General features: G+C 40.9%; 1 protein-coding gene across 1 annotated transcript in view; it reads left to right on the top strand.

Moving 5' to 3' along the window:
• ABCA12 (ATP binding cassette subfamily A member 12) overlaps positions 1-27,573 on the top strand; it is a 142,887-nt gene that overhangs the window by 29,459 nt on the left and 85,855 nt on the right. The window contains exons 5-14 of the mRNA XM_066622088.1: positions 3,129-3,235; positions 5,385-5,564; positions 7,181-7,359; positions 13,074-16,503; positions 16,540-16,928; positions 19,142-19,257; positions 21,098-21,204; positions 21,686-21,939; positions 22,552-22,664; positions 26,667-26,791. Coding sequence (XP_066478185.1) covers positions 3,129-3,235; positions 5,385-5,564; positions 7,181-7,359; positions 13,074-16,503; positions 16,540-16,928; positions 19,142-19,257; positions 21,098-21,204; positions 21,686-21,939; positions 22,552-22,664; positions 26,667-26,791 — 5,000 coding nt within the window. The remainder of the gene's footprint in view (positions 1-3,128; positions 3,236-5,384; positions 5,565-7,180; positions 7,360-13,073; positions 16,504-16,539; positions 16,929-19,141; positions 19,258-21,097; positions 21,205-21,685; positions 21,940-22,551; positions 22,665-26,666; positions 26,792-27,573) is intronic.

Below are 27,573 nucleotides of genomic sequence, written 5' to 3'. Positions count from 1 at the left end.
CACCAAATGCCCCAGGGAGCACATCAGATAACAAGAGACCTGCATCCTGGTGCCCTCCCTTGCATCTGGCATTCTGACATAGCCCATTTCTAAAATCAGGAGGTTGCACATACACATCATGGCTTGTAAAGGTCTACTTAGAAGTAAGTCCTATTTTGTTCAATGGGGATTACTCTCAGGAAAGTGTGGTTAGGATTGCAGCCTGAGCCAATTTGCATAGGCTGGCACCTTAATATATTTTTCATATGTAGTTGAGGTATTTTTAAATTTCTTTACACTTGTTTTAAACCTATCATTGCCAGGAGTTTGGGATGAAATGAGCCAGCATTTTAAATGAAGTATAAAACATTTCAAAGTAGATGAAGAAATTAAAAGTTAATTTTTTGGGAGGGAGGGGGTTATAGTCTTAATGGGGTGTAGCTACCAGATCCTGGCTATGAGTAGGTGTCACAATGAGCTCCTGCACTTAAAAACTTACCGCTACACCCTGCTTCTAAGCATTTGGGAAAGGCCTTAACAGCCCAATCCTATCCTGGGTTTACTGCAGCAGATTACACAATCTGCTGCCTTAAGTCCAATTACGGCAATTAGAAAGACGTGCAGCTGTTCAGTGCTCCGGAGCTGCTGATGCAAACTGGCAGAGGCTCCATGCATCTGCCAACAGCTCAAGCAGGCTGCACTGGAATAGGTAAGGTGGTGGTGAGTGTGAATCATGGGCATTTCAGCAGAGGATTGGGGCAGTTCAGGCGTGGGATGGTGTGGATCTCAGTGGTGGCAGCATGCGCCAGATCCTATCCCCCTTTCCCAACCTGGACCTGCCACGACTCTTTTTGGACTTACGCCAGCAAAATTACTGGTGTAGGTTTGAGGAATCCTACGGACTGCCACAGGGCCTATGGAGTGGTAAGTATAACATATTTTTACTTACCTTTCCCGGGCCTTCTAGTTGCCCTCCCCACCACAGCTCCATGAGTGGCACTTCATGCTATGGACTGATGGAGGATAGGATTGGACTGTCCATCTTATTGATTTCAATAGAATTGAGGGGTTGCTTCTACACTAGAGCGCTTAAGGGCTTTTGAGGCCTTGCTTTTCTGTAGCTTGACTTGGAAGTTAAATGGAGGTTTCACACAGCCTTTCATATACAGCTATGGGCACAATACTAACCCCTTATGTCAGTGCTTTCCAGCACTGACATAAGGGCAATGCAGCTCTGAGGTAAGGGAACAAACATTCCCTTACTTTGAGGAGGCCTCCGTGAGTGACACCCAACTGCAGGATGCAGCACACGTCCCATTGGCACCGCTATGCCAGTGCTGGAAAGTACTGGCCTAAGGGGTTAGGATTGCGCCCTATGTTAACTAACAATGTCCTTCCCTGTCACTAGAATCCAGGTAAGTTCCCTTCAATAAAGAACTCTGGCAAATTCAAATAAAAATGTATTGCTTATCAATTTAACCTATGTTAGTGCCTTCTGACAGTTTTAGAAACTCAAGCAGCCTCTCTGAATTGTCCCATTTCCATTCTGGGAGGAGGAGAAAGTTTTAATTACTGATTTTCTCTCATTCTTATCTGTTTAATTAATTGAAGTGGCAATACAATAAAATGCACCACCCAGTTATTACTTTGCATCTGTGCCACCCCCATAGCCTCTGACATATCTTTAAACCAGCTCTACCCTTTGCCTATTGAATTCTAATCCTGCATTTCCTTTTCTTCGCCTTTGTTTATTTTAAGAAATACATTACAGCCGGAGCATTATGCATTATTGCAGAGGTTCCCAGACTTCTCTGAGGGAGTAGGGAACATTGCAAGTAGTGGCGGGGGTGGGGCGGGAGTGAGGGAGGGTGGCCCTGACAGCGCCACAGCTGTTGCTGTGCTACAGAGACCCAGGAACATTTTACATATGGGGGGGAGCTGCTGAAGCCTCCATGAGGGTCCTGGAGGCTTGCAGCCCCCTCTGCGAGCCTCCACGTGGTTGCCCTGTGTTCCAATTGTTGATCAGAGCTCAATTCCGGTTTTCAATTGCGCAAACCAGGAGTGAGCACTGAACATTAATTGGAGCTCAGGGCAGCCACATGGAGACTCACAGACGGGACCGCGAGCTTCCATGGCCCCTATGGAGGCTTCAGTAGCCCCCCAGGTACATTAAAATGCTGCTGGATCCCCATGGTACCGCAATTGCTGTAGCACCCTCAGGGCACCCATTGCCAGGCCCTTTAAGGGAGAATGGCCCATTTCCAGTCCCCCTGGTGGGTCTCGACCCACCAGTTTGGGAACTGCTACATTATTCTGTATTGGATATTTAACATCCAGAAGCTGCTGGTTGAGGGTGAAAACCACAAATCATAACCTCTAAATTAATCTAAAATCACTTGCAACTTGTGGCTGTACTGCCAATTGTGAGCTTACACCTTAATTTTTTTCAACTGAGAACATTTCATCATGAAATGCCAAGTCCTTATAGTTCTTAGTTACTTCTACTTATAAAAGCATCCAATGGGATATAAAAGAGAGGAAGCCCTGAAGAATTTCAGTAGAAGAAAATTTGTGCTGTACCACTTTTGGGAACATCAAGGAAACAGTAATGGCTGGTGATGTTTGCACAACATAATTTCCCTGCCAGGCCTGCATGACAGTTGAGGCAGAGGAGAATCGAAGCCCTTATCTTTAAGTGTGGGGATGTGGTGTTGAAGTCAAGTGTGCAGTTACTGACTGGATAGTTGTCCCTGGCATGGGCAGTTGACATTAGCCAGGCTGACTATTCATTTGTAGTGTTTCTGAAGTGCTGACTGAAGCATTTTCTGCCTCTGCTAGCTTCTCCTGGCACTTAAAGATGAGGGCAGGAGGTAACCGGAAAAAAGCCCACATGGCCCATGTAGGTTTGGGTTAGAGTGGGGTGGGGGGATTCAATGGGTTAGGACAAGGGTTTTTTTCTGTCAAGTCTTGAGTGGGTTTTTTTTTCCCCCATGTGGGCTTTCCGAGAACCCAGGCAGGATTCCTACTCAGTCAACAATCTCTGACCATCAGTTTTATTGAGTTTTGCCACTGCTGGCTCATGTGCTTTGGCGCAGTTATCGCATCTTGCATCCAAAGCATTTTCATATTTTTTTTTGTAATCATTGCAGAGCTAATGGATTCAATATCCAGTCTGAAAAGCACCATTGAAAATATTTCATCATCAGCTGCTCATGCCAGAATTCGTTTACTTGACAAAATTCTTCATCTCGGAGAGGTAATTTTCTATATACACTCCAATTAGAGCACCTTGAAAATACTATTTTCTGTAGCTTAGTTTTAATGTGTGTCATTATTTTAAGAAGAGTATACAGTCATGGTTCCTGTTTCCCAATTGCTGTGTATTTCTGCAACTAGCAACAGATCTTACTCTGACAGGGGTCTTATTCTTATTAACTGCTTAATTTTCTATTTAGTTCAGTGATTTTACTGCTGCCATTTTTGTTTTGTGTTTGATTGCAGTTTGCTTTTAGATTTTGTAAGATGTTTTGTGAGTTTTTAATGGAAATGCAGGGTAAAATTATGATTGTATTGCTATTGAATAAAATATGTTACACATTTTATCAAAACTATATAATAATATAATGATTTTAACAATGGGAGTGTGCCCACATTTAATGTGATTGATTAGAAGACCACGAGCTTGCTCCTATACTTGGCTGCATAAGCAGTAGTATAGGGTCTTCTGTTAAGCTCTTGTACTCAACCCCTGCTAATTGGGCAAGAGGTACTTTTTCAAGTGGGTGCTCCTTTTTTTAGCAGGGGGAGAGTAACTGACCCATCTCACCCCAGCAGTGTCTGTTTTAGTTGCTGGTATTCTTTTTGCATCTTTTTAGATTGTGAGCCCTTTTGGGACAGGGAGCCATTTAGTTATTTGATTTTTCTCTGTAAACCGCTTTGTGAACTTTTAGTTGAAAAGCGGTATATAAATACTGTTAATTAGTGGAGTAATTAATTAATTACTCCACTTTCAGTGTTGGAAATTGAATCAAACTGTGTGATGAAACACTAGTAATTATTGTTGTTGGACTTGTTCTGGAGTAAAATCATGATGCAGAATAGGGAAGGACAGAGGATCAGATTTGATTCGTAATAATAAGGGTCCTCTTATATTTAGTAGTAAGTAATGGCATCTTGACACATTACATGTTTTATCTAACATGTGAACTGAAGAAATACGTGCTTGCAAGCACATTTAATACAGGAAACTGGGATTGCCTGTGGCTCCCTGCTGCATATATATTAGGTGGCATATCTAGATCTGTTGTGGGCCTTGCAACAGTCCACTGAGCACAAAAGATAAATTATCCACCCAGTCCTTTCTCCTGCAACAGTATAGCATGCAGCTGTGCCAGCAGAGCATGCGCTGCTAGCTATGAGGGGGAAACAGAAGTGATAAGAGGGAGCAATTTATAAATACATTGTTCAAAGAACTTCAGAAAGTTATTTTTTTAACTTTAACATCAGAGTGTTTTTATTGTATTCGTTGTGGGAATGACAAGAAATTGCTAACTTTTCTGGAAAGACGAGTAGAAGTGTGATTTATAGCTCTCAGCTGTGCTTGAGAGCAGCGGGAGATCAGTGCCCTTTCCATTCTTCTGACCAATGGCAAGAGAGTAGTGTGAAGCAAAACTCTTGCGCAGAACTGGGTACAGTGGAGGAGATTGGAATTTCTTCTGGAAACTTTGCGGGGCAGTAGGTGATAGGAATGGAGCCAAAACAACGATAACCTAAATAAACAATGATGTTGTAATAATCTGTGGCATCAATTCTGGTGTATTTCACTAACTGTGGTTACAAAAAATCACGGCTTCACATGACATCTGAACTGTCCCAATGCCAATCGTGCAATGTAAGCAGCAAGATTGGGGTTTGTTTTGCCCAGCCTGGAACACGTGAGTCTCCTCCCCTGTGGGGGGATTGGAGGAGGGCTGGGAGCTGGGCGGTCTCAGAGGGCTCTTAAGGCACTGGCGCCCAGCCCACTTCCTGTGTGAGGGGAGAGATGTGTGACCCTGAACTCATACTGCATACAAGCTGGGAAGCTTGTATGCGATCTGAGAGCAGAAGGGTTGGCATCTTCCCTGACTAGTTGCTAGAAAAGCAACCAATCCTCCATTCTTCTGGAGTATTAAAAGGAGATCTGGAGTCAATCATAGAGGCTGGGCAGTGGAGTTGCATAAAGATAGGCTGATGGGGTGGGTGGGTGGATGAATCTTCAGTTTTCTAACCTTTGACACCAACAATACTAGTTTTTCAAAACATTTCATCAAATCTTACAGATAATCTGTAACAGTATCTGTTTGTCACACTTATTAGGACAAAACACAACTTTTTCTCACCACTTCTTATTTATTTTATAGATGCAGATGCAAAAATCACCTGTGCCAAACTTTAAATCGGGCATCTGTGAGGTTCTGTCAGAATATGCATCTTTGCAGAATGTCTTTTGGGAAGTCTTGGGATCAAAGGTCTATCAGACATTTTGCTTCACTAACATGTCCCTTTTGGAGTCATTTTTTCAAGAATTCAGAAGTCAGTTTCCTAAAGTGAGTATCTAGCTCTTTTTTTTTCATTAGTGTACTGAACAATGACTTCAATCTAATTGCCTAGAAGAGATTTTTCCTCCTTTCCTTTATCAAAGTGAATATCCACATTGTTGCCATTCAGTCACCCTGTGCCCACAGAACAGTTTTTGTAGAAAACATTATGCTTCTTTGTGGTCCACAAACTTCAACAACTGGAACTGAAGGGGAAAAGAAGAAATAGATTCCATGCATATTGAATTGGAGGAAATAACAGCATCCTTTTCAATTGGTAGTATTTCCTATTCTAGAATTGTGAATGATGGTATATGCCAGTGTTATTCAAACTGTGCGGCGCGGCTCTTTAGGGAGGCGCCAGGAACTCAAAGGGGAGGCGCGGGATGTCCTCTCGCAGTGATACAGTCACACCCCTGGGCAGAATACGAGCCCATGAGTCTTCCTGGACCAGACAAAATCTACCTACTCCAGCATCCTGTCTCCAACAGTGATCAGCAGCTGATCGTTTATACAGCATGTATATTGCTGTGTATTAATAATATATTTTTAAGATTTGCATTTAATTAATGATATGATTAATATAATTAATATTAATATAGTTACTATATATTTAATATTATATTATAATAAATATAATATTATAATATATTTAATATGGTTAATATTTCTGGCCACTTCCTGTTTAATGATGTCACTTCCAGCCCTCAGGAACATGATGGGGAGTCATGGCCAACAGCCACGGGGGTCAAGGGAACCACTGGCCGGAAAAGTTTGAGTACCGCTGGTATATGCCAATGGTTCTCAAAATTTTAGCACCGGGACCCAACTTTTAGAATGAGAATCTATCAGGACCCACCAGAAGTGATGTCATGACCAACAGTAACATCATCAAGCAGTAACATTTTTAACAATCCTAGGCTTTAATCCTACCCACACGTACCCAGGAGTAAGCCCATTGACTATAATTTTAAAAGGCATATACAGAGTTGCTTGTTAAAAGTACAGATCTGTAACATTTTCCCAAATGCAGTCCCATACCATGGTAGCATCAAGTCTAAGATATTAAAAATAAAATATTGAAATGAATGCGGACCCACCTGAAATTGGCTCGTGACCCACCTAGTGAGTCCTAACCCACAGTTTGAGAAACACTGGTATATGCATTAATTTTCTGCTCATTTTTTATGTTTTTAAGATGATAGCATTATTGTGCCAACATAGTGTGTGGTACTTTGCAGATTAGCAAACAAAAAGGCAAGTCCCAGCACTGAGGATGCAACAGGGACAAGGAGAGAGTGATGAGTGTAAGGGAAGCAGAGAAAGATTATGTGTTCAGTTCTGGGTCCTGATCCTTGGGTTTCAGTAGGAGACTGGTGGATTTTTCAGAGAGGATTTGAAGGACAAGAGAAAGGTGGCATCATTTCGGTATAAGAAGAGAGCTAAAGGGGCAGCTAGAAAGAAAAGGAGAATTTTAAAGAATGATTTAGTGATAAATCAAGGCATCTTTTTTGCAGATGACTATTGGACAAGTTTTGATTGTCTGATTTAGGTAGGGAGAAATGTCTCCGTTTCTCTTCTTCTTTTTTTCAATGTCCCTTTAAAAATTGCCTTTCTGTTTTAAGTTACAGCAAGACCGTCAGTATCAGGCGGCTTTTGTCAAAGAAGCAGTCTCCTTTTTATCACTCATCTCGCAAGTACAGAATGAAACTTCTGTATGGCGCATTCTCCTGATGGCCCCAGATATCACTCAAGGTGTCATCCACGTGAAGGATATGTCTGCCACCCTTCAGAACGCAAACAGGTAAAAGAAAGAGCAAGCTATAGACGGAGGGAATCATTGCACCTGTTATTTCAGTGACAGTGATGAAGTGGTCATTTTAACCACAATAAAGGGATATGTTATAAAAAGAGGCCATGATGTTGGCGCTGCAGTAGACCATATTGTTTGAAGGTCCTGTCTCTGAAAATGAAGTTAGTCCATAGTTCCCAAATGGGCAGTGACTGTTGCCATGTGGAATGCTGTAGGGGGGAAACTCTCAATACTAAATTTATAGGCTTTCTGTAAAGGTCTTGTTTACAGTGAGAGTCAGGGTGATGTAGTGGTTTGGGTGTTGGACTTAGACCAGGACATTCCAGGTTCAAAATTCCACTCAGCCATGAAGCTTGCTGGGTGACCTTGGGTCAGTCACTCTCTCTCTCAGCTTCACCTAACTCATAGGGCTATTGTGAGGATAAAAGGAATGATGTATACCACCATGAGCTCTTTGGAGGAAGGGCGGTATAAAAATGTGAAAAATAAAATAAATGCAGCAAAAGGGTTGCATGCATCTCTGATCCACTCTTGCATAGTTATGCAACATGAAAGCATTTCTTAGAATACTATGTTTTATTTTTTTTGCTTTTTTTCTTGTGTGAGAATGCTGCTGGTTAATGTGTTTGCTGCTTTGAATTGCAGCCCTTTCTGGATTCTACAAAAGAAACCTGCTTTGCAGCTGGGAAGGGTGGGAGGCAGGACAAGGGACTAGGCTGTTGATTGATTGTGCCTTTCTTGCACTTGGTTGTCTGCTGCTGTGTTCTCCAGCCTCTTCTGGTTTCTTCTGAAACAGGTCAGCATCTTTGGAAACATGGTATTTTATAGTTTGGACACCAAGAGATGGGACTTAAAGCTCTGCCCATCTAGGAAATTGGAACATTGAGCTAAAATGGAATTAATAACATCAAGGTGTTGTAGGAAGAGTGACAGCATGTGAGCTGAGCCACCCTGGTCAGCAATTGTGTTAATGTTGGCCTCAGTCAATAGGGAGAGTTTGTTTAAAGCAGTGGACTCCAAAGTGGAGACTGCTGTGTGCCCATAAAGATGTCCCCAGTGTGGACAGAGCTTATCGGTTTGCCTCGGGACCTCTCTGTCGCACCACAGATCGCCCCCCAACCTTTGCACTGACCAGTTGCTTCCAGAGTCTGTTGCCCCAGCAGGCTTTGCGCCCTGATTTTTGAGCATGTGCAGCTGGCTGGCTGGCTGGTATGAAGGTTGTGGTGATCCATGGTGCAACAGAGAGGCCCATGGCAGAAAGGTAAGCTCCATTCACCTGGGGGGGGGGGAGGATCATGGTGGGTGCCAGATCCAGCCTGCTGGCTTGTGGGTTGCTCTCTCCTACTTTTACTAGTTCTCTAGTTTGACTTCTTTTTGTGTCTTGTTGTGGCTGCAATGGCTGCAATTCTGTCTTTACTCCAGTAAAGTTCTCAACAAACCTCAGTTTTCTGGTGTGGAACTGCTTTAGTCTCTCAGCTCTGCTAACAGTTGTATTATTCTTATGGCAGTGAAGGGCCTTATTTCAAACAGTGTATTAACTGAGGAGGAGGGAGGTGTGAAGAGAAAGGTAGTCAGAAACAGTTAGTGCTGGCTCATACATTGGCTGCTGCTACCACAGACACTACCTTCTATCCTCTGCTTTGCCCTCCAGTAACAGGCGGGCAATACATTCTTTCATGATGATACGTAGCTTAATGGAAGTGAATTCTGTCCCTTAACAGGAGAGTGGAAGGAATAAAGCACAAGTGGGTGTTATATGTTCTTTAGTGGAGGGGAGGTATACCCATTTACTCTTTCTCTCCACTGCACAGTGGCAGCCACCACTAATACATTATCATGGATGGAAAGGGAGGGAAAGCATGCATCTGGTATGACAGGAGGAACAATTATCTCGTGCATTTTCGCTTGGGGTGTTGATTTTAATTTGTCAGTTAACTGTTGAGTGCAGACATTTAGTCATACAGTGTGTCTTGCTTTAGAAGAATTTGTGCCAAATGCTGTTGAAAGCATTAAAAGAAATTGGTGTTTTGTTAGCCTAGAGAATATGTATGTTTCTCACCTTCTATGCAAACCCTGATCTCTGTGCTTGTTCATATTGTAGAAAGGGTAAAAGAAATATCTAAATTTTCACTGTTGCATATAAATGTAATAACTCACTGATCTGACAAACAAGAATCAATGACATCTTTCTTACTCACTAGCAATTTTCATTCATCATAACTATTTCATTGTCATGTGTCCCTTCTATTTGATTGTTTTGTACACGGTGGCATACCTGAGGGGAGGCAAGGGGTACAAATGCCCTGGGTGCCGGCCTGGGGGAGCCACACTGCCATCCACCCCCTGCAGCGCCCCCTTTGCACCAGTCAGGATCTTCTGCCCAGAGGTGTTCTGAGGACTAGGGAAACAGCATGCTGCCTTTCCAACCGTCAGAAGGCCTTGTAAAGGCCTCGGAGGGCTGAAAACATCACTTCCAGTTTCACAGAGGAAACCAGAAATGTTTTTAAGCCATTAGAAGGCCTTTTGAGGACTGGGAAGGCTTCCTCGGCCCCCAGAATGCCTTCTAAGGACATAAAAATGGCACTTCTGGTTTCCTCCATGAGGGTTGTGTCGGGTGTGTGTGGCCTCCCTGGACCTCCAGAAGAGAGGCAGGGTCTGGCAGCTCACGGGTGGGAGGGGTGGCAGCTAGTGGCCCCTGGAAGTACCAGGGCCAGGATCACCACTGTTTGTAAATTCTATTTCTATTCTCCACCATGTTTTGTTAGGTTCGTCATGGATATGGAAAAGGATTCACCAGTAATCACAAGTCACATGGACAACATCATTAGCAATCTGCTATGTTCCCAGAATTGTTCAGAGCAAGGTGAGGCAATTCAGTCTGGCTGTCTCATTTGTAGATACCTGAACAATGCTGAAGGAAAAATAAGTGTGAGATTGCACAAAGCCATATTCATTATACCTGTCACAGTGCTGGGTCTCTCTGATTGGGTCTCTCTGGGTCTCTCTGACTGATATACCTGTCACAGTGCTGGGTCTCTCTCTCTTATATAACCCTGGCCCACTGCCTCTCAGTGAGTCAGGGAGGCATATTCCCAGTTTGTTCTTAAGTATCCTGCAATCTCAAGGGTCTGAATACACCATGAGAAAGCAGGCTACTGTTCTTAAATGAATAAGCCAAATGTTGAGTACAAGTCTTCACACATATGTACCTGATTAGCCAAACACACACTAACAGATGGGCGAGTCTTTGAGGCAATTGCCAAGGGGTAACCTATGGGTTACTTCCCAACTCTTGCAAGTTCTGAGCTCCCCCAGAACTTCCAGGAACTCATACCTCAAGATTCTAGTACATTCCAACAGAGGTAAGCTGAACAGCCCAGACTATGAATCCCAGTTCCTTTCGTACTCGCACAGACTCAAGCCTGTACTAATGGTATGGTTTATTTAAAGAATAAATTTAGATTAAGTTTTACTTTGAAAGGCATTAGGTATTTCAGAGAATAAATACAACACACACACGCACAATGTTAAAGCAGTAAAGCTAAGCTTGCTTATCCCTAACTCTCACCTTTCCAGCCTCTGAGTGTAAGCAAAGGACAGCTCTTTACCTACCACACTACATCTGATAGAAACAGGAGTCCATAATGGAATAGCCCAGAACAGCTCCATACCCGCCCAACTTGTTTTTAATACCTAAAATTTACGGTAGCTCTCAGCCAACCAGCTACCCAACAAGGGCTTGGGTCAAGCCAAAACTTCTGCAAGAATGATGTAATCACCTGGGGCTACTGTCAATCATTCACTCTGACCCCTCCCAAATGGAGAATCGCAGCTGTAACCAATTCCACTTATTAAGAACTTGAAAGTCCAACTCTTTATGTGGCAGTTCACCTGACTGAAGTGAAGCTTAAGATAAAGAGCTCCTTTTCTCACCATCCAATTAGCAAGTTTCCCACAGCTGCTGCAACATGGATGAAGGCTCACAAAATGGAGTCAGACCTAAGGCAGTGATCTTAAACTGTCATAATACCATTTGAAGCTTTACACAGTCTTCATTTGGTTTATAACATCTATGAAAGACAATAAAATGCCAATGGAAAGTGGGAACATGTATTCTTCATGTTTTTCAAAATCTTACAGCCCAACAGGGCATGTGCTGCTTTCTGCGGGGGAGTTTGGGTTCTGGAGACCTCCTTGAGGTAAGAGAACATTTGTTTTCTTGCTCCAGGACAAGCCTCCGCTCCCATATGGGCGTATTGTGCTAACTACTTTGCTGATGTAAATCCCAATTGACCTAGCAGGCAACAAGGGGGATAGGATATCAGTGGCACCTGCTGCCATCAACATCCCTCTCTTCCCAGCCTTGGTCCACCACCAAGTGCCTCAGTCTGCTCTCTGTTCCTTCCCCTCCTGGCCCAGTTTCACACAGCTCCCACCCAGCCAACAGCCACTAGAAGAGACACTGCATTGGGGTGCAGTGCAGAGTGGTGCAGAGATATAGGGTGCAATCCTAACCAACTTTCCAGCACCAAGGTAAGGGCAATGCAGCTCCGAGGTAAGGGAACAAGCATTGCCCTTACCTTGAGTAGGCTCCTTGACCGCCCCCAACTGCAGGATGCAGCACATGCCCCACTGGCACAGCTATGCCAGTTCTGGAAAGTTGGTTAGGATTGCACCCATAGTTGTTCTCCCCCTGCTAAATATAAGAGATCCACCACTTTGAAAGGTGCCTCTTTACCCAGTTGGCCGGAATTAAGATAACCCAGATTCTCCACCAAGAAATGTTGGATCGTGTAACCTAAGTGTATATTATACAAATTTATCAGAATCATACCAGACTTTGTGTAGGCCTGTGGAACTCTTTAGACTTAACCCAGCAGTATAGCTGGCATAAGGAGAGAAAAGGGGCAGGGTGGATTTGCAAATATCCTGACGCACTCTGGATGTCTATCAACCCTATTAAAGTTGAAAGACATTAATTCATATTTTTGTTTTATCTTGTTTATTTTTCTGTTGTAGGGAAAAACAATTCAGAAATAACCCAGATTAATAGACTTTCTCAGTACTGGAAAGACAACCAGAAAATATTAGTGCAAATGAATGAAGTTTTGCGGTAAGTTGAGAATAAGACCTTAGTTTCTTTATAGAGTCGAATGGATGGAGGTGGAAGTACTGTTAATATAGATTTTTTTTTCTGAATCAAGGGGCAATGGGAAGAATGCGTTGCTTTCACCAGCTTTTCTGAATGTTTAGGTCTCGTACTATTTAGGCAAATACAGGTCTAAAAAACTTTCAATGCATTGTGACTGAGTGAAATAGGCATGTGTGAGAGCTGCCCTCCCAACATACAATATTAAGAATACATCATCTGATACAATGTGTCTGTGAGCAAAGTTTGTGTGCATGCATAGAATGGGAACATCGGGTCATGTAACAGAAGTGAGACATTGTGCTTAAAAGAGGAACCAAAATCTCAACTCCAGGAGGATGTTCTTTTGCACTCTTATCTACGAGTACCTTGGAAGGGAAAACAGAATGACAGCATTCCTCTTGAAGTGTTTTTACATGTCTAGTTCTCAAGAGATATGATACTAAATGCAGGAGTTAAAAACATAAGTTTATGTGAACCCCAGATATAATATGTATTTAAATCACTTTCCTATTTATCATTTCCACTTAATTTGTATTTCTGCCTTTCGTTTCAGAAAAATATTATCTTCAGATTTTGCTAGTGAAGACCTCAAAATGGCCAATCTCTCAAAGAATTTAGAAACTATTAAGAAGTCTCTATATATTTTCAAAGACTTGCAAGAGAAACTTAATACTACTGAACTGAAAAACCTTGAGCTATTCAAACAATCTGAGAGAACAATACTGAGATTGGCTGAAATTCTGCAGAGACAAATGGAGCATGTCATAAGCAATAAATCAAGAAATCTATTTAATATGGAAGAAATCTATGAAGTTCACAATCTCACATCTCTTCTGCTTCAGAATGGCTTTGATGGGTTGCCCTTACACAACATAATGACCCATTTGAAAGAAACACAAGATGTGTTAAACTTAACTAGAAACATTTTGGATCTAGCATTTTTAAACAAGACTAGTTTTAGGGGCACAAAGGCATGGCAAATCATTAAAATGATTACTTCTCATAAATTCCCTTACATGACTGAAAAACTGAGAAGGTACTTAACTGCAGTGGAGAAGGTGCCACCACTGCTTGTACATTCACTGCTTAACCCTACAACAGTTGAAAACTTTCCTGAGAAGCTCCTGACACTTCAGAAATTGTTTGCTATCATTGCAAATGTGAACACAAGTTACGGTTACCAAGTCATCTCATTCGTTACAGACTTGATGCAGAAAATCCAAAATTCTGTTGGTGAATCTCGATCGAATGAATTCAATTTCTACTGGCGTATTGGGGAAATACTAAGATCTGCAAAATGGAATGATACAGACATCATTGCCTATGGGCAAGTTTTAGATATACTACACAAGAGTCTATATATTCCCCGAAATAGCTCAGGCCTTTCTTTGAAAAAGAATCTTGAGCAGTTGAACAAATTTGTGAACTATTTAGTGGAAGAGTATGGTGAAGACTATATCGGTGGGACCAAAATCTCAATGGTTTTAGATGCCATCACAAAAACCCTGCATGTGTTAGAAGACCTGGGGGAAAAGTATATCAAGGAATTAAACTCTATTAATCCAATGATGACTGTCAATAATGAAACTATTCAAAGATTGTTTCAAATATTCAAGGAAGGGGTAGATATACTTTCTGATCCCAGGTTGACTGAAGAAACAAGCATAAACAAAATCAATGTCCTCTTCAATTTTTCACACTTGTTACTTTTGCGAGAGTTTCATAGAAGTCCATTGTGGCACAATACATCAGTGGAAGCAAAAGTGTTGGAGCTCTTGCATTTGAGTCTGAGCCCTTTTCTAAGGGAAGATACTCTGGGTGATGAAAGCCTCCCAAACTGCACTGTCAAAGATTTTCATCTCATTGCTGTTGAAATGTTGTTGAATAATGCCACGCTAAAGGAGGCCTTAAAAAGAAGCAACTGTAATTTCCTTTTTGCTTCCTTGAACAGAACAATCCATAATCATACATTTACCGAGTTGTTTCAGCATGTTATAAGGGACTTAAAACTGATGCCAACGTTTCACAAAAACAAAAGCAAATACTTTCCAGAGGAATTTCAGTGCCTCGTGAAATCATTACAGCTCTCATCAACCTTTCTTTCCAGTTTGAACAGTTTCCATAACTACAAGAATCCCTGGATAGAGAAGATGCATAAAAGTCTAACAGCCATCTCTAACAACGTCCCCCAAAGTAATTGGACCTGCCGAGTACCATTGTTTGGCAGTATGGATGTGATAAATGATTTTTCTGCTCTGCACATTTTGGCTTCCTTTATGCTGAATGAAACAGAAGCTTATTCACTGGATTTGTCTGGCAGTCCATCAGGATGGAATCAATCGCTTGCATCTTTTATTTTGTTGCACAGTGAACCCCATAAGAATGCCGTTTCTAAGTTGTTAGAAGTCGGTAATAGTGCTGCCAACCAAGCAAAATGGAGGGATTTCCCAAAAGTCTGGAGTGAAGTTGCAGATACATTGAGTACTGGTCAGAACGTTACAACTGCAAAGCAATACCTACAACTACTAGAATTGACTAGGAAAGCTATCGTCCATGTGGGCATCGCATTAGCTCCCAATAAAACAGAAACACATCAGTTCCTTGAAACCTTAAGATGGGGGATGAATGCTTCCTATTTAGAAGATGTACTTGATTCATTAAAATTATTTTTCAATATAACCTCTGACTCAGATTACAAAACTTATTTGGAAAGACTTTTTCATACGGCTTTCCCACCAATTGATGTTTTTGCTCAAAGCCTTTTCTACCTAAATCCTCATTGGAAAGAGACAAATAAGGCATTAAATGTATCCAAAATGATTTGGAATAAGCTGTTTTTAAATAAGACCAATTTAGATTTAATGAGAAAGTGGGAAACAATCAAAACATTTATGTCTGCGGTGAGTCCATGGTTTCCTGAGGACGTGTGGTGGGATCTCAATCATTTGTCTACACAAGATAATGGTTCCAGTCTTCATTTCAATATAGAACTGCAAAAGCTCACTAGACTTTTATCCCATGTACTACGGAAGTATGATGAAGAAGACTCGCAAAGTAACAGCACCTCAGAAGGAATTCACACTGTTCTCAGGAATCTGTTCTTTCAGAAAGATTTTGGACATAAATTTAACATCAGCCAATTAGAAACGATCCCTCCGTTGACCAATGTCAGCAATAAAACCATCCAGAGAGTATATGACATATTGAGAAAAGGGGCAATTATGCTTTCTGACAGCAGATTAGAAGAAGCAGAAGATAAAGAAAGAATTGCCACCTTGTACAGCTTTTCACAGTTTCTGTTTCCGAAGGAGTTTAATGAGTATTTATTAGGGCACACCTTTTCACCAGAAACAAAGTTTGTGGATATCTTGCATTTAACTCTGAGTCCTTTCTTAGATACCAGAAACCACAGAGCTGTAAGGCCTCAGAACTGCAGTTTCCAAAATGTGATTAATGCAATATTTCAGATGTTGTTTAAAAATGCCACCTTCCAGGAGTCCTTGAAACATAGCCATTGCAGACTCCTTTTTACTTCCAGAGACTCTGAGAACAGAACAATGCCCAATCAAACATTTACTGAATTGTTCCAATCCTCAATAAGAAACTTAGAGCTGACACCAGAATTAGCAAGTCTTTACAAAAACAATAATGAATATGTTTTGAGTGCATTGTCATGCATCATCAAATCATTGCAGTTTTCTTCAGGGTTGCTTTCGAAAGTGGACATCTTCTTTAAGTTAAAAAATCCTTGGATAAAGGAGATTTATAAAACTCTAGCAACAATCTCTAAAAAGCTACCACCCAATAATTCAATGTGCCTAGTCCCAGTTCTTCATGGAACAAATAAAATTGTGAACTATTATTCTTCAAATATTGTCCCTCCCTTTATTGCTAATGACACTGTCTTTCATTTACAAAATGTCATGGACAAATTAGCGACCTGGAATAATTTTTCAGTATTCTTCAGTCTGCTTCAGGAAAATGCCCATCAGGATTCTTCCATGGATGAAATTTTGCAGATGCTTGAGGTTGACTCCAACCAATCTGGCTGGAGTAATTTTTCAGAAATCTGGAACATGGTCTCTAAATGGAACCCAACAGATGCAGATTATGCAAAACTTCACTTGAAACTAGCAGACCAGATTCTTTTTCATAAAGAGTCGATTCAAAAAATACTTGAGGCCAGTGTTTCTGTTATCAAGAAAGTGATGTTTTTGGATTTGCTGAAGGAGCTAAAAGAAGATCTAGATTCGTTTTTTCCCCCAAATGTGACTTTCGCCCCCAGTCTGGACTGGGGATTTGACCACATTATAGATCCTTCCATTACAATTGCCAAAACACTTTTCAATAAAACTTTACTTTGGAATGAATTGGAACAAACACCATTTCCAAAGCATGTGATTGCAAGGTAAGTCTATAGTTTTGTAATTTTTACAGTGTGTTGTAGAACTTGGCAATTTAACTAGTTTATCTGTTCTCAAATTGTGACTCCTTGTATGAAGAACACATGTAAATAAGAATAGCTCTGCCTTAATTACTGTTTGCCATTGGTAAATGTGAGACTGATAAGACTGGCACAAGAAAGCAAGAGTAATACCAGTAGTCATAGGGGCCTTGAATGCTATCCTGAAACACCTGGAAAAGCACTTGAACACCATCGGGGTGAGCACAAGCACTGTCTGTCAATTACAAAAGGCCACCTTACTAGGAACAGCACATGAACTATGGTGGTATTTGTAATGCAACAACTTAAAAACAAAAAATAGCTGCCTGTCCTAGGCCCTTGGGAAGGACTTGATAGGTGGATGTAAACAAAATCCTGTCTAAAACAACAGATGTGAAAATTGTATAATAATAATAATGTGTTCATCCAATTTCATTCCTTCCCCTTCTACAGTCCTCTGAAAACTGGCTCTGGAGTCTTAGGGGCTTCGGTACAGTATTTTAAGGCTGCAGAAGGGAAGAAAATTGATTTCCTGTGAACAACTTAAATCCCTTTGGAATCATTGTTAGAGATAAATTCTAACCAAACATGTTTACTAAGAATTAAGTTCCGGTGGGACTTATTCTCTAGTAAGTAAGTTCGGATTCCTGCATTCCTGGGTTCAAGGGTTAAGGGTTCAATCCTAAATGCACATATTAAGGAGAAAATCTCACTGATAGAGGTGTTTGAAACATGATTTATTTTACTCAGAAGTGAGCCCATTGTGTTCAGTAAGACAATGACCACAATCCTGAGCTACCCGTTGTGCCGGGATTGCCTCGGTGCCGAAATGGCTGCCATGGCATCCTGCAACAGGGCAGCTGCCAGTGGCTCTTTGGGGGAAGGGGACTTTTGTTTCCCCCAGGTAAGGCAAGAAGCCCCACAATGGGGCTACTCGATTCCGCAGCAACCCTTGGGCTGCTGTAGAATCAAGGGCCTCTGTGTCAGGCCCAATTATGTTGTGCAGCATTAATTTTATTTTTCACTGATCTGAAACCGTAATAAAGATTCGATTGACTATCTTACTCATCGGAAAAATATTGGATCCCATCTTACTCAATGGGAAGAAATACCTCTACTCATTGAGTTCAGTGAGATTTATTTCTGATCAGCTTAGGTCTGTGCTTTTTAACTTTTTTTTTTTTTTGCAAGTTCAGGTCAGTCCTTGGTATCCTTGGGGGTTCTGATCCTGGACAATGAAATCAGTTTTTTTGCAAAAACTGTAAGTGCCTGCCAGAATGTTCTGGCAGGCATTCTGAGTCATGGGAGAGCCACGCAAGGCCTCCTCATGACTCAGATGATCGTGTCCTGGAGATCCTCTGTGAGTCTCCTCTGAGTTTGGAACCTGAGGTGGGTCAAATCCGTGGATTCTGAATCCATGGATAAAGTGGAATCGGCTGTGCCACTTTTCCAAGTGCCACTTTTGCAAATGTCACCAGAGACAATGGCTTGCCCTACAGTTGAATCTTCCTCTACACCCTTTTCCCCCCAACACATGCTTTTTGTGAAGGACCAGGCAGCTGCAGAATCACACCTTGCTCAATGGCATCCCACTGCCTCAGCCATTTCCATTTCAGCTAGGTCAGGCCAGGTGGGGTAGTGCCGTGTACTGAAATAGCAGTGGATTCAAGTACCATTTGTCATACTATGAACTGCCACTAGTGGCACTAGTATCACTGGTTGAAAAGCACTGGCTTAGAATCATGCGCAAAATTTCAACTGATTTTCACTCCAGTTACTTTATCTGGGTTATATAATCAGACTCTTTCTGTTGCACTAAAGAGATTCTAGTCAGTGGATTCTAGTCTAGTCTCTGTCTCCTAAGTTAACACCTGAAAGAGCTGGGGAGGGTCCTACTGAAATTGTTGGCTTTTGATGACCCCCAAATATATGAAATTTATAAACATAGTTGGTAAAGTTGTAAATGCAGTGCCCTCCTAGGAAATATTTCTTTAACAGTGCCTACAATTTTGGATTGTGTAAATCAGTATTTTAAGAATCAGCGTAACTCAGTTTATTTACACTGAGATAATTACTATCTGCAAATATTTTTCTTTTATAAGTCCCATTGCAAGTTATTCTATAGTGTGTGCTGCTTTACCCACAAGGAGTTAACCCTTTCCTTTCTTATGTCCCAGGTTTCTCTTTTCAGAATTTGAAAATATCTTCTTAAAGATATCACCTAATAATGACTTCAGATTGTACTTAAGTTGTGTAATGAAAGTGACTGAAGGGCTAGATAGTGAATCATCAGGTAACATTTATAGTGGAAGTGGCATATTGTTTTCTTGTTTCTAATATACAGGTGTGCGCCACTTAACAACAGGGATACATTCTCCGATCCCCAGTGTTATGCAGTTAGGTCATTAAGTGAACATTCAGTCCAATTTATTGCCTTTGTTGTGTAAACAGACCCTCCCTGCCAGACACTAGCCAGCTGCACAGTCTACTGGAGATAGATTGCCTCTTCTTTGCATTAAGAGCCTCTCTGTTATGTAAATAGACACTCTGCTGCAGGCTATGGGAGACGAAATTGCCTCATTAAGAGCATCTTTATTGTGTTTTGATCACTGTCATATATGCGGTCTGTTGTTAAGCGAACTGTTGTTAAGCGGCACATGCCTGTATTCCTCTGTGGGCAGCATGGCATTTCATGTGGCTGTTATGTGTGTCATTTTGCACTGTCAGAAGTGTATTCCTAAACATGTATCAGAAAAGAAGCAAAAGCAGGGGGCAAGAAAAATTTCTCAGTGTGTCCCCTGCCATCAAGTGTTTAGCAAATGCTTGCCAGCTAATTATACTTTACAGCAACCATTGGTATAACACTGGCAAACGTGATATCTGGATGAAGTGTAAGAGAGCTTGATGCTACGTGTGTTTTGTACAGTTATCTGCAGAAATGAGACTGAAGAATTGCATGTATGACTAGTTCTATAATTGTATATAAATGATTTGGTGAATTTAGGGAACAGTTGTGTTCACTTAGGGCCCAATCCTATCCAACTTTCCAGCACTGGTGCAGCTGCAATGCAGCCCCATACTTTGAGGAGGTCTCTGTGACTGCCTCCCCAACACAGGAAGCAATCAGGGGTGTCCAAAGTTTTTGGCAGGAGGGCCACATCAGCTCTCTGACACTGTGTCAGGGGCTGGGGAAAAAAAGAATTAATTTACATTTAAAATTTGAATAAATTTACATAAGTTTACATAAATGAATATATTAAAGATGAACTTATATGAATGAATTAAGGTCTTGCAATAGCTCAATGCCTATAACAGGCCTTGCACAAAGCAAGGCTGGCCTTTCCTTTACTGCCACTGCTGCATCACAGATGTGAAAGAGCAAGCAGTGGAGGGAGCTCTCATCCCACAGCTCACACTAGAGGTCAAACAGTCGCCCTCATGCTGAGAGAAGTTGCGTTGGGCCAGTGCGGGCTTTAACAGATCTCCAGAGGGCCAGAGGCTCGTTGGAGACTGGGGGCTCCCTGAGGGCTGCATTGAGAGGACTCGAGGGCCGCAAGTGGCCCCTGGGCCAGGGTTTGGGCACCCCTGCTCTATTGGCACAGCAGCACCGGCACTGGAAAATTGGATATGTTTGGGCCCTTAAATTATTGCAGGGCTGGTCCACCTAAGAGGCCAACTGAAGCAGTGATTGGTGGAAAGGCCCCTTTCCAATCCATAAATACCTATATGGGGCTGAATTATGGAGTTTAAACATAGGGCAAAGGCAACTTGCAAAGCAGCTTTTTAGACTTCAGAACTGACACAGGAGCCTTTGGGGAGTTAAAGGCTTCCAAAACACAGGAAAACAGGCCAAAAAAATGGGAAAAAACAGAAGATTCATCACACATGGTTATTTCAGAGGGCCTTCAGGGAAAATACTGGTGGACTAATTTACTGCTGTCTAATCTGCTGGATGCTACTTTTGGGGGAGCGGAGGGGATCCTCTTCTGATGTATGATTGCTTTAATGGGATGCTATATTTTACATTCTTTTTCTCATTTATTGTTGTCTGCTTGGTGAGGTTGTCTTACTGAGATGAAGGCAGGTAGAAAATAATTTTAAATAAGTAAATAAATATTTGTTATTCTTTGCAGAAAATGCAACGCTTTCTCCATACATAGCACAGTTGAAAAAGGCTCTCCTCACGCCCCATGATACCTCCAAGAAATACACATCAGTTCCAGAGATGCTGATGTTAAGAGTAAGTTGGCTTCTGATGCTGATTGGTGCAGTGAAAAGTTGGTGGGGAAGGAGTGTTAAACCCTTTACCTACTCACCACTTCCTTGCTCCAAATTCACATTCCTCCCACAGGCAGACACACGGTTCCAATTGTTTACCTTTTCAAACATGTTTAGAGACCCAATGGGAAAAGTGGGAGAGGACAATGATGATTTGGGGCAGAGAAGCAAGAGATGAGAATGAGTTCTAAACATGCTTTTTCTTCACTACTCCAAATCCTACCCCCCAAATCTCATTTTCCCTAGGAAAAACATTTGTCAGCTGTGTCGTGCTTCCACCCTCACACCACCAGCAAGTCGATATTATTCCCCAATAATTAAATTGAAATTTAATTTAATTAAGCTGAAATTAAAAAATAAGGGATCAGAAATGCTACATTTCTTTCTTTGGTTTATCACTCGCTGTTAAATAATTTGGGTGTCTCTCTTGTTTGTACTTAAAGCTATCCCACCTCCAAGACATGACCTCACTCCTTTGTGATTCTGAGAGCATCAGATCATTGCAGGAAACCTGCCAACTCCCTGATACTAGTTTTTCAGACTTGTGCAGACACAGTGAATCCCACAAGAAGCTTCTTCATGACATAGAACTGAGTGATCATATTGTGACCAGTCTAATTAAGCAAAGAAATGTGACTGAAGAGTTTCGAAAAATAGTGATTGGGGATCTTTCAAAACTCCAGAAACACATTACTTGGTAAGACCTTTCTCTAAGTCATCCGTAACATATTAGAGGACAATCCTGAAGTGAGGATAGGCTGGCGCCAGCCCAGGGATGATGCAAAAGTACCATAAAGCATGTTTGCAGCTACTCAAGAGTCTGTTAAGCTGATGGAAGAATGTGCACCAGCCTGCCAGTTGCAGGGGATACAATTGCAGCTTGCTAGGAAGGCTGGTGCAGGGAGTAGGAGAGGGTGAAAGGAGGTATTCTGGGGGTGGAGAGGGGGCATTTCTGAGCAGGGGGAGGGTGAAACAGAAGGAGAAGTGGGCCTGGGAGGGGGGTGGGACCGACTGTGGCTGCGCAGGCCATATCCTAATCCCAACTCCCAGACCCTGCAGCCTTACACGGGCTTCTTGGATTTGCACCAGCTGGCACAGATGTGAGTAGGGGTGACTGGGGCATTCCTCAGGGTAAGGGGAAAAATATGCTCTTACCCAAGTTGCCCTCCAGCCACCTCCTAACCTGCACTGGATATAGCAAAGCCCACTTGGCCTGTCTGTTCCAGCACAGGTTAGGACTGGGCTGTTAGTTATATTGGTTTTTAAAGAACAGTTCTTAATTTCTTTGCTTACTTTTTTAAAAAAAAAGGTTTCAAGAAAGTGTACCACAGCTTAATTATTTTCGTAATATCCCTCGCTATATGGCTTCTGTGAATTCTATACTGAATATCACTAAGAATACAGCACATTCCAAAAAGCAAGGTAAGTTTTGCAAACCCTACTTTTTAAAAACAATTGATTTGCATATCAAACTTCGCTGAAAAGGTGGATCAAGTATATTTCAGTTTGCTATGTTTAAAGTAGTATGTTTCCCAAAGTGTTTGTCTGAATGACTATTAAAGAGAATGCTTCCTTCTGTGTTCCGTGAGAGCCATAGTCCAAAGACTTTTATTGTCTCCTGTGAACAGTGAGATTTACAGGTACGTGAAAACTCCTCTATTCCCTTGGAAACTGATGAGCCTCTGCACACGTGGTGCTCCATATATGCCTCACAGCTTCTGAATGCTGGCAGTTACTTATTCTCCTTTTGCTTTTAAAAAATTAACTGTATAGCCCAAGTCTATACGTTTATTTAGCATTGTGCACATTATACAGAATGAAGTGGTCACATTCTGGACTGTACCACTTCAAAAAGCAGGTGGGTAATGATAATTTAGAGTGTTCCCACACTGAAATAATTTTTTTTAAAAAAGCCCTCCTTACATATAGTAAAATGAGGGCCCAATCCTATCCAGTTTTCCAGCTCTGGTGCAGCCAAGCCAATGAAGCACACACTGCATCCTGTGGTGGAGGGACAGTCACAGAGGCCTCCTCAAGGTGAGGGAACATTTATTCCCTTAGGTCAAGGCTGCATTGCAGCTGCATCAGCACTGGAAAGTTGGATAGGATTGGGCCCTGACACATCGAAGTGAGAGCTATGATTTCCCTCTTATAGATTTCTGAATGCTCTCATTTTTATGTCAGATGTGTGATGCCCTTTTGTGTCAAGGCTGACCTGTTTGACCTATGTATACAGCTGAAAGTCATTGCTGGCACATATCATGTTGGAGGCTGAGCAGGCAAATGAGCCCCTGATGATGGTTGACATTATTCGGACTCGTAATAGTGTTGCCTGAGTGGATATCCACACAGACAACCCTATTACTGGATCTAATAACAACAGCCATACCATCAAGGGCTCATTCACCTGCTTGTCTTAATAGTGTCAGCCAACCCATTAAAAATATTAAGGATCTTATAAGACAGGGAAACAAAGAACTAGTGATTAACTTATTGCTAACAGCTAGGACTGAAATAGCAACAAAATGGAAAACGGATGGGCTATCTAGCAAGGATTGTTTAAGAAGTAGCTGGAATACATTGCTGATGGTAGAGTTTACTCATCTAATATAATTTCAAGAAGGGAATTAGGAACTCATTTATAGGCAATTGGAATTTTACTGTCTGAAACCTTTATTGGCATATCAACACAACACAATTAAGACATACTTTACAATTGTCGCAACAACTTGCATACCGACCCAACAACTTAAAAACAAGATACCAGAATTATTTAAATTCTGACAACGTTATTTTAAGAATCTCAGATAAATAACCAGCAACAGCTGCGATTAAAGAGTCACAAACATCACTCATGAACCTAGAGAGGGTAATATCAGAAGGGGTTAGGTCAGGAGAAATCCAAGAATTTAAATAATGATTACGAATGTCAAGATGAACTGGACAAAAAAAGAGTATATGAAACAAAAAATCAGGTGACTCATGACAAAAGAGACAGAGCCTTTTCTTCCGTGGAATGTTAAAAAAACGGCCAGAATGAACTGCCGAGGGGAAGATGTTAAAACGAGCTAACATAAAGGCTCGCCTATGTAATGGGTTGATTAATGTATAAAAATAATTTGATACATGATTAAAGGATGGGGCCAAGCCAAAAGAAAGAGGGGAACAAATAGGGTTAAGATTAATACTTAAATAATTAAATTCAAATGCTAAAAGCTTGTCTTTTATCAATGAGTATGCTCTTGTAAGACTCAAATCTGCCAAGGATTCTAAAGAGAGATCAAGAGAAACAAGTTTATTTTCTATCAACCGAAATCAAGGAGAAGAATAAGAATCGCTTAACAAATCATATAAAAAAGAACCTGAATGAGAATTTAAAAACAATTTAAGCCAATATTTAAAGGTGAGTAACCAGGCTGTAGTTGATGGTAAATGAATACCTAATTCTAGGATAATTGTGGATACCCGAATTAAATTTGGGATCCCTAGAATTCTGCGAAAAAAAGATGTTGCAATCTGGTCAATATCCTTGTTAATTGCTTTAATCCAAATTGGAACACCATAAAACAAATGGGAGAGAATTTTGGACTGAAAGATCTGGATAGCAGCTGGAACATATTGATTACCTTCATTGTAAAAAAATTTTAATATTGCTTTAAGTTGAGGGGAAAGAGACGAAATGATAGCTTTCTTATGAAGAGACCAAGAAAGTTTGTAATGAAAAATAAGACCTAAATATTTATACGACTGGACTTGTTTATATATGTTTGGACCTATCGTCCATGTTATAGGGGACCAAGAACGAGAAAACACCATAATTTGAGTTTTGTTCGAATTAATTGTTAGGTCATTTAGTTTGCAGTACTCCTGAAATGTAGCCAAGATGCAGCGAAGTCCCGATTTAGTTAAGGATAATAGTACTGCATCATCTGCATATAAAAGAGTAAAGACAGGGACCCCATTTAAAACCGGAGTAGAATGAATAGAAGAAAAAAGAAAAGAAGGTAAATCGGATAAAAATAAATTAAATAATAAAGGAGCAAGAATACAACCCTGGCGAATACCATTGTGAATAGGGAATCTGTCAGAGAGAGTATTAGAATTTGGAATTCGAACCTGACAAAAATTCTGGGAATGTAATTGGCGTAACAAAAATAATAAGCGCAGATCTATTCCCCATTTGAGTAGTTTGGACCATAAAAGGTCTGGTTCACGGAATCAAAAGCACCTTGGAGATCAACAAAGGCAACAAAAAGGTTAGCTTTATTATAAATGAAATACTTCTCAGCTAAATGAGTCAATGTAAAAATATGATCAAGGGTAGAAGCTCCTGCCCGAAAACCAACCTGTTCCTTTCCAGGGAGGTTTTTAGAGGTTGCCCAGGAAGAGAGTTTTGTTAAAATGTACTATGAATACAATTTCCCAATATTAGATAATAAACTTATTGGGCGAAAATTTGAAGGTAATGAAGGATCACCTTTTTTATAAACTGGAATAAGGATGGATGACAACCAGGCATCGGGAAAACGACCAGTGGAATTAACCAAAGTAAAAAAAGATGCAAGTGGTTCAGCCCACCATTTGGGATTATTAGTCAAAGTCTCATTCAAAATGTTATCGGGCCCAGGAGCTTTACCAGGTTTTAAAGAAAGAATTAACTCATGTATTTCATCGGGGGAAACTGGAGGCCATTCCAAAAGATCCTGAGGAACAGTATTAGAGGAATAAATTGGAGTCAGAGATGAAAATTTTTTTGAAAAAAAATCAACCCAAGTAGCTGCAGAAATAGATGGAAACAAATTTGAGATTGAGCGGGTTGATCTGGAGACTAAAGACCAGAAGGCCTTATGATTATGAGAAATAATTGCAGAATATAATTGATCCCACTTACGCAGGGCGTACTGATGTCTTTTCTCATCAAATAAATCATAGCATGATCTGCGCAAATAAAAGTAATCTCTTAAAAATGATGGAATTGGATGGGAGCGAATGAAAAAAAAAAAGGAACGTATTTGTTTCTTTAGGCAATTGGAATTTATTCTTGGTCTTCTTGAATAGAAGATTTGGACAAAATGTAACTAGTGAGAGTTTGCTGTATTGATATTTGTCAGGGGATATGCTTTATTAAAATGACTCATTCTTTTAATGTATATGTTTATGGAAAATGTTTACATAAAACATCTGACTGATTCTAACAACCAAACCTCCTTAAAATGACAATGGCCAGATTTGGTATATTACATACAGAGTAACACAAAATGAGGACAGAACCTCAGAATTCTCCTGCATTTAAATGTACCACATGGTGACACTCTTGAGGCATTTTTTCACATCTTTCCCAATGCCTTCTTTAAGTACTCGGTGTAAGTAGTATTCCTGGGAGCAAATCAAAAATTTTAATTTTTGTTTTGTGGTTTTTTAAAGACATGCTAACAGATCTGTTCAGAAATGTTGACCGCTTCAGGGACGATCTCAGAAATACCATAGGAATGTCACCAGAAAGTATTGACGCTTTGATGAAAATGCCTCTTCCAGAAAATAGAATGCAGGCAAGTTTCTTATGATATTGTAGCCTCAGCTGACTTTTAATTATCAGTTGAAAATGTTATAGAACATGTGTGTATATGTGTGTGAGCACTCCTAGAACCTGGTTTAAGATTACGTGCTTTTCCTCACTGCAAAGTCCATTTATAATTATATCATTATAAACATTCTCCAGAATTATGTGTCAGCATTTTAGTTTATGATGTACACAAAAGATGATGGGCAGATGTGGTAGTGTGACTTCCTGTCCAGCAGGAGAGAGAAAAAGTAATACTGAGCTATGGATGGAAACATCTTTAAATGCCAGCTGCTGCGAACCAGAGGTGGTGATGTTCTGCAGGGCACAAAAAAAATTCAAACCAGAAAAGTAGAGAGTGTGCTAAGTATCATGACCGCCCTGCCAGGGGAAAGCAAGGTGGCTCTTTCCAGATATGTTTCTCCACATCAGTTTTCAGAAAGTACCTCTCACCGTGATCTATTCTAAGTGGACAGAAAGCCCATCCTACTCCAACATTTCAGTCTTATACTCATTTACCTGGGAGTCATTCCCATTAAACACAGCATAACTTCTTTCTAGCTAAACCTGCTTAAAATGGTTTTGTTCAGAGTATGAAAATAAGAATAGGAATTACTTTGAGCTCTGTTATTTTCTTGTTGCTATATGTGGATATGACTATAATTATTTATAATTGTAATAAAGTGTAGACATGTTGAGAAGGTGTAGAGAATGTATGTATGTATATATGCATGGTATGAAAGCAAAGTCTCTCTCAAACCACTTTCAACT

The sequence above is a fragment of the Tiliqua scincoides genome, chromosome 1 (genome assembly GCF_035046505.1).
Source record: "Tiliqua scincoides isolate rTilSci1 chromosome 1, rTilSci1.hap2, whole genome shotgun sequence".
Classification (NCBI taxonomy): domain Eukaryota; kingdom Metazoa; phylum Chordata; class Lepidosauria; order Squamata; family Scincidae; genus Tiliqua; species Tiliqua scincoides.
This window is presented reverse-complemented; position numbering and strand designations above follow the sequence as displayed.